The following is a 12,362-nucleotide window of genomic DNA, read 5'->3' on the forward strand; positions in this document are numbered from 1 at the left end:
ATATATATCTATTACTATCTATTAAGGGTGAGACACTTATAGTAACTAACTTTGGTGTCATGGTCTGTTTTATTAATTATATATATTAATAAAATGTTAAAATTTTTATGTAAGTTATATGTAATTCAGCGGTTAGAATCTTTGTTCTTAATGGTTTAGCTTAAAGGTTCAATTCTTATTGAGATTATTTTTTTATTTTTTTATTTTTTCATTTATTTTTTAATTTATCTATCAAAATTACACTTTAGTCCCTCACTATTTCTTATAGTTATATTATGATCCTCATTTAAATATAAATCTAATGAATTATAAAAAATATTATACAAGCACGCAACGCGTGCGTCGGTGCACTAGTATATATAATATATTTGACTCGAACTCGATTCACCAGTCGGCCTATAATCGGTTTGACTATCAGTATCATTTTTATGTTTTATCAGTCTGGTTTTGTAATCAATTAGGATTCTTAGTTCAGTTTTTCCTGCTTGAATCAGTTCGATTAGGTTTTGTAATTATTCTTTAGATTAACAATCTTATTCAATCATCAAAACTTAAAAATCTTCCGACAGTAATAACATCCGATCAAATTTCAAACTTTGAACCGAAAATTGGTGCATTTTTCTATTTATATATAACAATAATCACAATAATTTTTTTAGTAACTACATTTTGGCAGGAACATACTTTATATATAGTAGACAACTCTGATTATATATAAAATAAGGTAACATTAATGTTGTAAATTGTGTGGTATGTCACACATTACATCTTGATTCTTCTTTTTGCTGACACAATCATTGTTTCATACAAATCCATAGGTGTGACCATCAAACAATTCATACATGAATAAGTAAAAAAATGGAGAAATAATATAGACATTATAAAACCTAATGATTCAATTAATTCTAAACAATGGCGGGTCATAATTGAATTAGAAAAGCATAATAAAATGGGCTGGTGCCTTGATATTTGGGCTTCTTTTCGAAAGAATCAACGTAGAAGGTTGTGGGAAGCACGAGTTTGAACTAGATATCGCTAGATATAATGAAAAGGCGTGTTGAGAACTCGCGCGAAAGTGCTAGAATCGTGCCCACTCTCCTATATATTGACGAGCGTGTTTTCCTCGATTCACACTCAAAAATAATCGGATCAATCAGCGTATAAGTACAGCTTCGTAGTTAATCTTCTGCAATTTTACTACAATGTCTCTGATTCCTAGCTTCTTTGGCAACCGCCGGAGCAATGTATTCGACCCTTTTTTGCTAGAAATTTGGGATGGACTCCCATTCGCAGGCGCACTAGCCGACGCCGAAGGCCAGGCCCGAGACACATCCGCCTTCGCCGCTGCGCGGATAGACTGGAAAGAGACACCGGAGGCCCACGTTTTCAAGGCTGACCTGCCGGGGTTGAATAAGGAGGAGGTGAAAGTGGAGGTAGAAGAAGGGAGAGTGCTTCAGATCAGCGGAGAGAGAAGCAGTGAGAAGGAGGAGAAGAACGACAAATGGCATCGTCTGGAGAGGAGCAGCGGCAAGTTCCTCCGCCGCTTCAGGCTGCCGGAGGACGTGAAGATGGACGAAATCAAGGCGGCGATGGAAAATGGGGTGCTCACAGTGACTGTGCCGAAAGGGCAAGTGAAGAAACCAGAAGTGAAAGCCATTGATATCTCCGGTTACAAGCGAAAGCCTTGAATGTAATTGTGCTTGGTTTCATACGCGAAATGCATGGAAGTGAAGTACGTGATTTCTAGTTTGTATGTTATCTTAACAAAATAAATTATTTGAATAAATTTTCTATTTTATTTTGCTCTCAATTCGAAATTGCTTAGTTATTGTCTCTTTGTTATTTTGGTCCTAATTCCTACCGCAGAGGCAGTGATGTTTTTCTATTCGATCCTACGTTCTTGAATCTTGTATAATAAAATGAGATATATCTGAATTAAAAACAAAGAGAGCAAATGGATAATATGACCTTTAATTTAGGTACCTGGATGGGTGATCATTTGTTGGGCTTATTCTTGGGTTTTTCGGGCCTAATATTTGGGCCAATTAAAAAACCGATAATTTTGTTTTATGTGCTATAACGAGTTAAACAACAGTTAGCTTAAATATTAAGCACAAAAATATCTTAAGAAAAGATAGTTTTGTAGCAATGATAGAAGTAACATAAAGAGTGGAGTCGTCTTTCTTCTTTTTCGGTGTGCAATTATTTAAACAGATGCTATTAGTTTAAAATAGATATAAGGATATTAGAGTGTAGATTGTTGAGTAATTACAATTTTTGGTGATGTGCTGCAAAAAAGAAAAATGTACAAGTGATGGAATTCAGCAGAAGCATATCAGAAGATCTTTCACGCTTATTCGGAAGACAGATATTAGTTTGAGAACACTTCCTTGAAAATGAACTTAACGTCATTGACTTCATAGAGCAAATCATATGATTAAGATATTGTTTTGGGAATATAGACAAATTTAAGATCACTAATCATTAATTGTCGCATACTATTATGAGTAAAAGAAAATACTCGTGACACTGAATATTGTTGTTGCCATGTCACGAGTACGACTAATTTATAGTCGTTAAAGTTTGAACGTTGAAAAAAAAAACTCTATAAAAGATAGATTTAAGATTCGCACTCTACTCTACGAATTACTTATATCTTTCATCCATATGAGATTTACATAGCTATATCAAGCTCTGTTGAAATACTATTTGAAGGTGTAAGAACAAGTGTTTCCGATTTATCAAAAGTTATAGCCGGTGGTAATGTTGCAAGTCTAATCTTTTATACCGTACAACAGTTCAAGCAACATGTTTTTATTATTCTACCAAGAAGAGGCAATTATTGCATCCCACTAATTTATCTCTTAATAATTGAACTCTTTGTAAACAATGAAAATCAAACTTAACTTTTTTACCAATAGATAATATATCAAAGATCGTATTTCGATTATTCTATCAAGTAAAAATACAATTACACCTCAGTATAACGATATTATACTTCTTTTTTTTTCAGAGATATATCAAATCTTTATCATTAAAATTAAAGCGTGAGTGTTGTAATGACAGAAAAAGTCTTTCAGTGACGATTTCTATAAGTTTTAAATTTGTGTAGTAAGAGTTTTGGTGAATCAATTGGTAAGTCCTGCTGAAGCATGCAGTTGCAGTTGCAGTTGCAGTTGCAGTTCTTGTAATTATCAAGTTTTCTAGTAGAAATAGAAGATGATGTGACATAGAAGAATTTTAAAATCCTTTAAGTAATCTCGTGTTATTTCCTTTCAGCACATTATTTACATCATTCGTCGACTGGTTTGGGTCTGCCGATTTTGATCAATATTTGGTTCGCTGAGTTCAATTGGATTTTTTCCGCATTATTCTTTGATAAGTTGTTTGTTGCACTCAGAAGTTCGAGATTTGATCTTAATTGTTAAAAATAGTTGAGATCCCTAAAGCCTAAGAGAAGAAAATTATGTGAAATATGTATTCACCTCCTCTAAATACTTACACTGATCATAACATAAATAATGTTAGATTAAAAACAAAAATAATTTCTAATAAAATACAAATCTTTAAATTTTAACACTAGCTAGCTACCCTCAAATTTATCGTCTATCAATTAGTAAGACATATCCATGATATATAATATAACAAACTTTAGGAAAAAAATATTTACTTTTTTCGTGTTAAAAATAATACAGAAACGACCAATACAACATTTTGTTAGATCAATTAATTTGTAAAAGTATGGTTTTTTAAAAAAGAACATTTCTTTTAGTAATAAATACTAATGTACGTGCGCCAATGAGTACTGGTGGAAATCCTTTATGCCTCGATCATTATCATTAGAATACATGATTATGCCCATTCCAAGAATATATAAGATTGAAAATTATGTTTTAATCCTAAATTGATTATTATTATTGACATTATATATATATTAAAAAAAACGAACTAAAAAAAGTTCATATAAGATCACATTTTATTTTAATTTTTTTTTTATGTTAATGCAAAAGATGGATTCTGTGTACCATTTGTGGAAATGTTCTGTTCATAAAAAGATCCAACAATGCGACCTTTTCTTCTTTTCCAACTCAGTCTTCTATTTTTTTCCCATCAAGGATATATACATACATACATATATATATATATATATATATATATATATATATATATATAAAGGACCCCACGGTTTGGTATAAAGGGTAGAGCATTAATTGGTCGTATATATTTGTTTCATCCAACATTTTACTCAATTTCTAAAAAAAATTAGAATTATAAATCACTACGTGATATATATATATATATATATATATATATATATATGTACATGTATATATGTATATGTATGTATAAAATACATCTTTCATGATTGCGAAAGATTAATTCGCTTTATTACTAAAAGAAATGTTCACACAGGAAAAAAAAAACTCATGGAGTGCGGTTTTTAAGTCTTGATTTCTTTTTCCATTTGACTCTCCTATTTTTTTAATCTAATGTATACGTACATAGTGTTAATTGTCCCACATCGGTTGGGTAAATAACCTTTGAGTGTCATATATTGACTTGGATAATCCTCCCACCTTGAGCTAGCTTTTGGGGTTGAGTCAGGTCCAAGTTTCAATCTTAACGACTAATTAATTTTTTTAGAACATTTTAAAATGATTAATTAAATAAATTATTATTTTATTTTATTTGCGTGCTAATATATAATTCCAATAGACGCTTTTAAAATTGAAAGGATTGCAATGAAAAGTTGTATCAAACGAGTACACTGAAGGGAAATACTACTAAACTTGTCTTTCCTTTCTTTTTTGGTTAACATGCCTTGAAACTTGTCATGGATGGACATAAATTTGTAACATGTTATTTCATTAATTATCGTGAATATCACAAAATTTCTCAGAATATATCATAAATATTACAAATACTTCTGGCTTCCAGTAATTTAAAAAAAAATCATGTATCTATTATATTATTACGAATATGAATAATAGTCATAAATTTGGTGTCTTGGTCCGAGTTTTTTTTAAATTTTTTTTTCCATTTTATCACTTCAAATTTGTAGTATGACCACTCATTAATTTTTACAATTTTGATATTATTCTTATGAATAATAAAACAAAACACGCGCGTGCGACGATACACTGATATGAAGAATGATTCTTGCGACTAATTTATTCTCTTTCTATTATTGGGGGCTAAAAAAACAAAACCAAGAACAGAAAAATTATAAAGAGAGAAAGGAAAATGGATGGGACGGTGCTGTGGCCGTGTGGGGGTCAGTTTTTAGTTCTCCACCACTTGAAGTTCCACTTTGATCAGTACTTTGGCATTTTCCAAATTTGTCTCTTCAGTTTCTTTATCTATAATTCGAATACATGCCAAGAGTGATATAATCCAACCTTGAGTGCCATGTTCTTTTGCAAATTCAAATCATTGAAACTGTACATGTCGTATTACTATTTCACATACATCCGTATATATTATTTTATATTACTTGTTTAAAAAAATATAAATTTTGGTTATATATATATTTTTGTACGATTTTAGTTATATACAGTCTAATTTCATTTTTAGCTATGGACTTTTCAATTTTTGACAATTATTTTTCATAAAAAATGATTACGCGAGACTTAAACATTAGCGCCATGTCGGAGAAGCTCATTAGCATCATGATGGGAAAAAAATATTAAAATTACAAAAATATCAAAAGTAGCAACCCAAAATTGAAATTTATAACATATAAGTTCAAAATCACATATGAACGAAAATATAAGAGTAATATTGCAGTTTTCCTTATTATGACATGACAAAAACTTGTGTGAGATGGTCTCACGGTTCGTATTTGTGATACAGATCTCTTATTTGGGTCATCCATGAAAAAATATTATTTTTTATTGTGAATATCGGTAGGGTTGATTCGTCTCACAGATTAGGATCCGTAAAACAGTTCACTTTAGCATCAGATATGCTTCCTTTCATGATCATCGTTCCTTTTTACGTACAAAACTCGATGTACTAAAAGATGGGGATGCTTGAAGTTAGAAGCCGAAAAATAAGAGTTTAAAAATGTCAAAAACAAAAACAACACCCTGTATATATATACATAGAGGTCTTCTCTTTCACAGTCACATAAGAAGTAGTGTGCCATTCAATTACTTCTTGCCCGTTAATTTAGTTAATTTATAAACTATTATTATGGCAAGAAATTTAGAGCCACTTATGGTTGGGAGAGTGATAGGTGATGTCCTTGAATCCTTCACTCCAACTGTAAATATGAGAGTCTCTTATGCCAATAAACAAGTCTACAATGGCCATGAATTCTTTCCTTCTGCACTTACACACACACCGAGTGTTGAGATTCTAGGTGGTGATTTGAGAACTTTTTACACTTTGGTACGTACGAGAAATAACTTTTCATTTCATTAAGTTTACTTCTTCTTTTTTTTTTTGGGAACAAATATTACATTTTACATATGCTCGATCGATATATTTTTGCTGTAGGTTTTGACTGACCCTGACGTCCCCGGCCCAAGCGATCCTTATCTTCGTGAACACCTCCAATGGTACATATACCGGAACGGTCGACGCACAAACGTTTTCTTATGCTTGTATTCGAAAATCGAACCAAAATGTTTCTGAAGAATAAATTAAAATGTCACCAAAAGTTGAAGATTTTTTAATTCAACATTTTTTTCAAATGGGTTGTAACATATTTTACGGAAGAAACCGTTAATCATTGTATATGTTAATTCTTGTTAGAATTATAGTTGGTATATCGATGTGTTACAGGTTAGTGACAGACATTCCAGGCACAACAAATGTCACATTTGGTAAGATTCTTTGTGTGAGAGTTGCTCATACGATACGAAAAATCCTCTTTAATTTATCAGAGATCTTGAAAATTTCATCTTGGTTTAACTCATATGTGTGTGTGTGCGCGAGCGCACGCATGTGTATATATATATCAGGAAAAGAAGTGGCGAGCTATGAAATCCCAAAGCCAAATATAGGAATCCACAGGTTCGTGTTCGTCTTGTTCAGGCAGAAAGGCAGGCTAACAGTAAAGAATCTCCCTACTTCAAGAAATTACTTCAGCACTCGCGGTTTCGCAGCAGAAAACGAACTGGGCCTTCCCGTCGCCGCCGTATTCTTCAACGCCCAGCGTGAAACTGCAGCCAGAACTCGCTGACCGTCACCAACCACCTTCCTCTCCGATCCGCCGCCATCTTTACGTATATTTAAATATAACATCTATCAACATAATAAAGGGGCCCTCGTCGTCTGATCAAACATCGATGAAATGTTGCTAGGCATGTATTGCACCTCTAAAAATATGTAAATTGCTATCATTGTTATAAATAATTGTTACAAATTATTATTAATATTAACAGTTCTAGCTTATTATTCAAGAAAATATGGTGTTGATATACATATTCTCTTCTCTATTTTCCACGGTTTCATTCCACTCGGTTCCTCAACTTTTACCCCATGGGAACAGAAATTTATCCATGGCGCCGGCCACGAGATCTGACGATGGAATCATTCTTGCACATTGCGATCGCAATGAATAAGTATATTTAATTATTCATAAATATCATTTTTATAGTATATTATTGAAACTCTTGAGGCATTATAAATAGTTGTCATCACATTAATGCTCATTAAAAAAACAAAAAACAAAATCTAATATTGCACCTAGATTGACGAATTTGATTCAGATGGAAATATTAATTAATCGAGTGATCATGAATTTCAAACAAAACTCATTATCTAAATTGAAATTGAAATCCACCAAAATTACTAATGAAATTAATATGGAGTGAATTTAAAATCCACTTGAATTTTAAGCCGGGCAAGAAATTTGAAATAACTCATTTCAAATTTATTGATACAAGCACAACATGATATAATTATATGCAGGGGAATTATGAAATTTCAAAGTTGAACAACATATATAAATCCTTTTAATTAATAAGCTCGATATGTGAATAATTTAATGGATGGTCGATTTTCAAAGTTGAGCTGTATATATACACTATAATGAATATAATCAAGCCATAAAAAGGGTTGATTGGAATATAATGAGCTGAAAATCCCTTGCAAAATATTTGAGAAGAAAATGATTAAAATAATCTATTGATGTCTTTTGAAATTAAAAACAGATTAATCCAATGTTTTGTGCGTAATTTATTTTATTTTCTTCATATATAGTGTTTAGTGAATTTACTTTTTAATAATTTTTTCAAACTAATAATGTGAGATGAATCTACTGATATTCACAATAAAAAGTAATACTCTTAGCATAAAAAGTAATATTTTTTCATAGATGACCCAAATAAAAAATATGTAACACAAAATACGACTCGTGAGATCGTTTCACACAAGTTTTTGCCTTTTTGGTTCATATTTACATTAATTTTTTGTATGTGAAATTCTCAACTCAGGTCTAAGTGATTCAAATTGGATGCATGTTACTAGAGCAAATATACGATTTATTTTAATTATACAACCCGGCATATTAATTGAATAAAGCATCATTAAAATTTCGTTAGGTTAAATCTTAAAGTTAAATTTCGACAATTAAATTTTCTTAAGCTTTTTTTTCACGTAAAAATATTTATAGTTTTCTTAATTTTTATTTCCTTAATTTTTGGGTTTTATTATTAAATATTTTATAGCATATATTATTGGATACATATGGTATGTTATATAATATTATAAATGCATCTTTACGTTAGATATTTGTGATTTGATTTTTTTCTCATCAATATTCGTTTATAGGTAAAATGAAATAATGATTAATATTTTTTATTTATAGTTGAATTAAAATGTCAAAAAAAAAAATTACATTATTTCAGCTAAATTAGTGAGTCAAGAAAAAATCTTGTACGGCGAAGGCGCAATTTATTTTTTATATGGTAAGAATTTTTTTTAAAAAAAAGATTAATAGTTCTTAAAATTTTCATATTCCTCCCCCATATTTAAAAATCTTAGCTAAAGATGTCAATGGGGCGGGTTTGGCTAAACCCAAGACCCTCCCCATTAAAAAAACTTTGACTCATTACCTGCCTCATCCCGATTAAACATTCTCCGGACCTACCCCACCTCAAATATGAAATGGAGCCGGGTAGACCCCTGAGACCCGTGAGACCCGAATTTTTTTAAAATAAAAATAATAATATTTCTTCTCAAATGACTGAATTATGAAACAGACAAACTTCTAAACAACATTGTGGAAAATTAATTCATGTCTTCGATCGTACTTAATAATAACAAACAAAGTATTTTCACGACATAAAGAATTACATAAAAAAATTATTAGATCTCCAAAAAAATCTTGACATCCCCAAAAATAAGTCATAACATAATTTAAACAAATCAATATAAAATCAGCGAGTAGGCAATATTTCAGACACATTTTTCGGGATCATTTTCCTCTTCATCAAGAATGGTGAGATAAGTTGGTAATCTACTTGAAGAATTAACTACAAAATTAAATAGAAAAAGTACATTGGAAGAATAAGAAAGTAAATTGAAAGAATAAAAGTGTAATTTCAAATTGTAAAAAATGTAATTTAAAAAGAGAAATTATATATAGTAAAAAAATTAAAATGAAAGTACAGTAACAAAATAAAACTGTGCTTTATTTACCTTTCACCTCACCCTACAACCATCTTCGCCAACACAACAATGTCTCCAAAGTCGTTGGATTAAGTCTACTAAGATGAGGACCAAGTATTCTTTCACTATTACTAAAAACAAATTCAAATACAACAGTTAACATATAAATAACTAAGATCATTATGGTTGAGGTGATCTACTAAAAAAATAAAAATTAATAAAACTAAAACCCTAGAATATTTATATCCACATATATGGGGCAGGTATGAGACGGGTATTATAGGACCTATAACCCGCCCCATATCCGGACGAGTCTGAAAAATTGGACCCGAGACCCACCTCATGACCCATTTAGTATACTCAAACCCAATCTATACACGCAAATTCATTACGGATCTGGGTAAAATTCGGATACATTGACATACCTAATCCTAGCTACCCGTGGTCACGAAGGAGCTTTGCACTTTTTTGAAAAGTCAAAAAAAAGCAGCAATTTTCCAATTATATTACCGTCTACATCTTTGGCATATTTCAAGGCAATAGTACTTGTAAAACTAGGCACCGAATGACTTGCCAGAATCAGGAGCTGTGCATATTGACTTTCCAATATGTTATTTTGTTTTCCCGACCAAGTTTTTCATCCCTGTACGCCAAACAAAATTAATGTTATTACCTTATTTTCTACATGTTATTTTTTGAATACATATATATCTCGTTTAATTTTCATATTTATCATGATTTTGTAAGATACTTTTCATCCATGTTCGCAAAAAATATATTATTTTGTTATATTTTAGATTAACATTAATATTTGAACTGATGAGTAGACCTGGTTTGGTACGGTATATCGATTTTTCCAAATAATATTGTATACTGCACCGAAAAATAAATACCGATAACGTACCGAAATTTCGGTATGACATAAATTTTATACCGTTCTTATCAAAAAAATCGGTAACATAAATTACATGTTGTTTTTATAGAAAAAAATCGATATGGTATCGGTATAATATCGTGTATATCGAAAATTTTAAAAAAAAAATTGTGTTATTCTCATCACAAAAAAGCTATAAAAACCCAACACAAAAAATTAGAATTGAAAGATTAAGTGAGCCCGACAACATTATATTATAATTTTTAAAATATATATAAAAAATCGATATTTCGGATACTGAAATTTTTTAAATTACATATGACAACGATACTGATACCGAAACTGTACCGAAATATTCGATATATAACTAAATTCGATGTGTGTTATTTTACGGTATGATAAATGCGATATATCGGAACAATCGGTAATTTTTTCCCACTCCTAGTCTTGAGAGACTGATTTTCTAGGGAAATTACAATTTATAAGTACTTTTTGAGTATATTCCGAGTATCTATTAGCTAGCAACCACGGGTGTAAGAGCTACTGTGGGAGGATCTGATAGGGGAAGCAGCCTAATGGGCAGCATAGGCCAACGAAAATCCCCAACTTTTTAACCTATGTTATATTACAATAATGTTTCTTTTTTAAATCAATGTCGGTAAACCATTAATTTTTTCTTAATTTTCCTACGAAAACAAACTCTAACTTGCGAAAATGACAGTATTAATTAATTTTGACTGAGAACTCTCGATTAAACATGCTGACATTCGAATCAAGTCCCTTTCTTCTTGCTACATATCGCATGCCATGCGAAAGCGCCTAGAAGAGATGAAGACTTATGATCGCCGATTGATCCAATAGACCAGGATAGTAAATCGTGGTTCGCCCTCATTTTGATCGGTACCGCCCTCGAGACATCGGTGATCGGCAGCAAACAATTAGCTAAAAGTGTGCTTCTTGTGGAAGTGAAACAACTCTCCCAATAAAATGGTGGAGGTATATTGTTTACCACCTCCAAATTTATCTCGAAAAGATCGTCTTCGTCTACTTTTTCTTCGTCTTGCTCTAGATTATATGCTTGGTTTTTTCGGGGCAGTTCCATTTTTTTGGCTTTTGATTTAGCAAATAAAGCCATGTATGAATGAAGAAGAAGCTTTGCTATTGAGATTAATGGAATTGATTTGTTTAAATTTGTTGCTTTCAAAGTATATGTAGTGTGAAGTTGTGGGATTGGTAGAAGGTGGAGATTGTGTTAGGAATTTAATTCTTCAACAATCTATCTAATTGGATATTATAACTTTGGATTTTTTAATGTACTTCGAGATTTGGCAGCTCACCAAAAGTAAACTACTGATGGGAAGTTGACATATAACTCGAAGCTCAGAATTTAATTTTTTTTTTATGGGAATATATTGTTTAAAGTTCTCTAGTAAAGTAGATGCTAAGTTGGTATACGATATTGTTCCGGGAAACATTGCTCTTTGGGTGGTTGAGTGCAAAACAAGATAAACACACATAAACAAAAACACACGTATAAGATCTTTTGGGATAACCCGGTCTATATTTAAAATGATAAATAGTAATTTTAGCATAAAATATAATACTTTATAATGAATGATGTCGGGTTGGAGATCTATCTCATAAAATTGACTTATCGTATGATCTCAATGGAGTTTTTGTGATATGTATACACACATTAAATTTGAATATCAATTATAATTTTATATTTGAAATAAATTCTGTATAATAGTGTTGTATAAACTAGGTAGTTTTGACGTGAAGCCAACATGAGAGTGAAACAACGTAACAAATTTTTTTTATAAAAGCCCAATCTTAATGTAGTGGGCTGGAGGGTTGTAAACTTGTG

At 31.1% G+C, this 12,362-nt stretch overlaps 2 protein-coding genes across 2 annotated transcripts; both read left to right on the top strand.

The window, feature by feature from the left end:
• Positions 1-1,138: 1,138 nt before the first annotated feature.
• LOC140837982 (17.8 kDa class I heat shock protein-like) lies at positions 1,139-1,786 on the top strand. The gene has a single exon (XM_073204067.1). It carries the CDS (start codon positions 1,203-1,205, stop codon positions 1,686-1,688), a length of 486 nt encoding a protein of 161 aa, XP_073060168.1. The 5' UTR covers positions 1,139-1,202; the 3' UTR covers positions 1,689-1,786.
• Positions 1,787-6,153: 4,367 nt separating this feature from the next.
• Positions 6,154-7,353, top strand: LOC140839768 (protein TERMINAL FLOWER 1-like). Its single transcript, XM_073206707.1, has 4 exons — positions 6,154-6,393; positions 6,502-6,563; positions 6,790-6,830; positions 6,969-7,353. Exons 1-4 carry the CDS (start codon positions 6,196-6,198, stop codon positions 7,187-7,189), a joined length of 522 nt encoding a protein of 173 aa, XP_073062808.1. The 5' UTR covers positions 6,154-6,195; the 3' UTR covers positions 7,190-7,353.
• The last annotated feature ends 5,009 nt before the right edge of the window (positions 7,354-12,362 follow it).

Source organism: Primulina eburnea, chromosome 8 (genome assembly GCF_022965805.1).
Source record: "Primulina eburnea isolate SZY01 chromosome 8, ASM2296580v1, whole genome shotgun sequence".
NCBI classification, from domain to species: domain Eukaryota; kingdom Viridiplantae; phylum Streptophyta; class Magnoliopsida; order Lamiales; family Gesneriaceae; genus Primulina; species Primulina eburnea.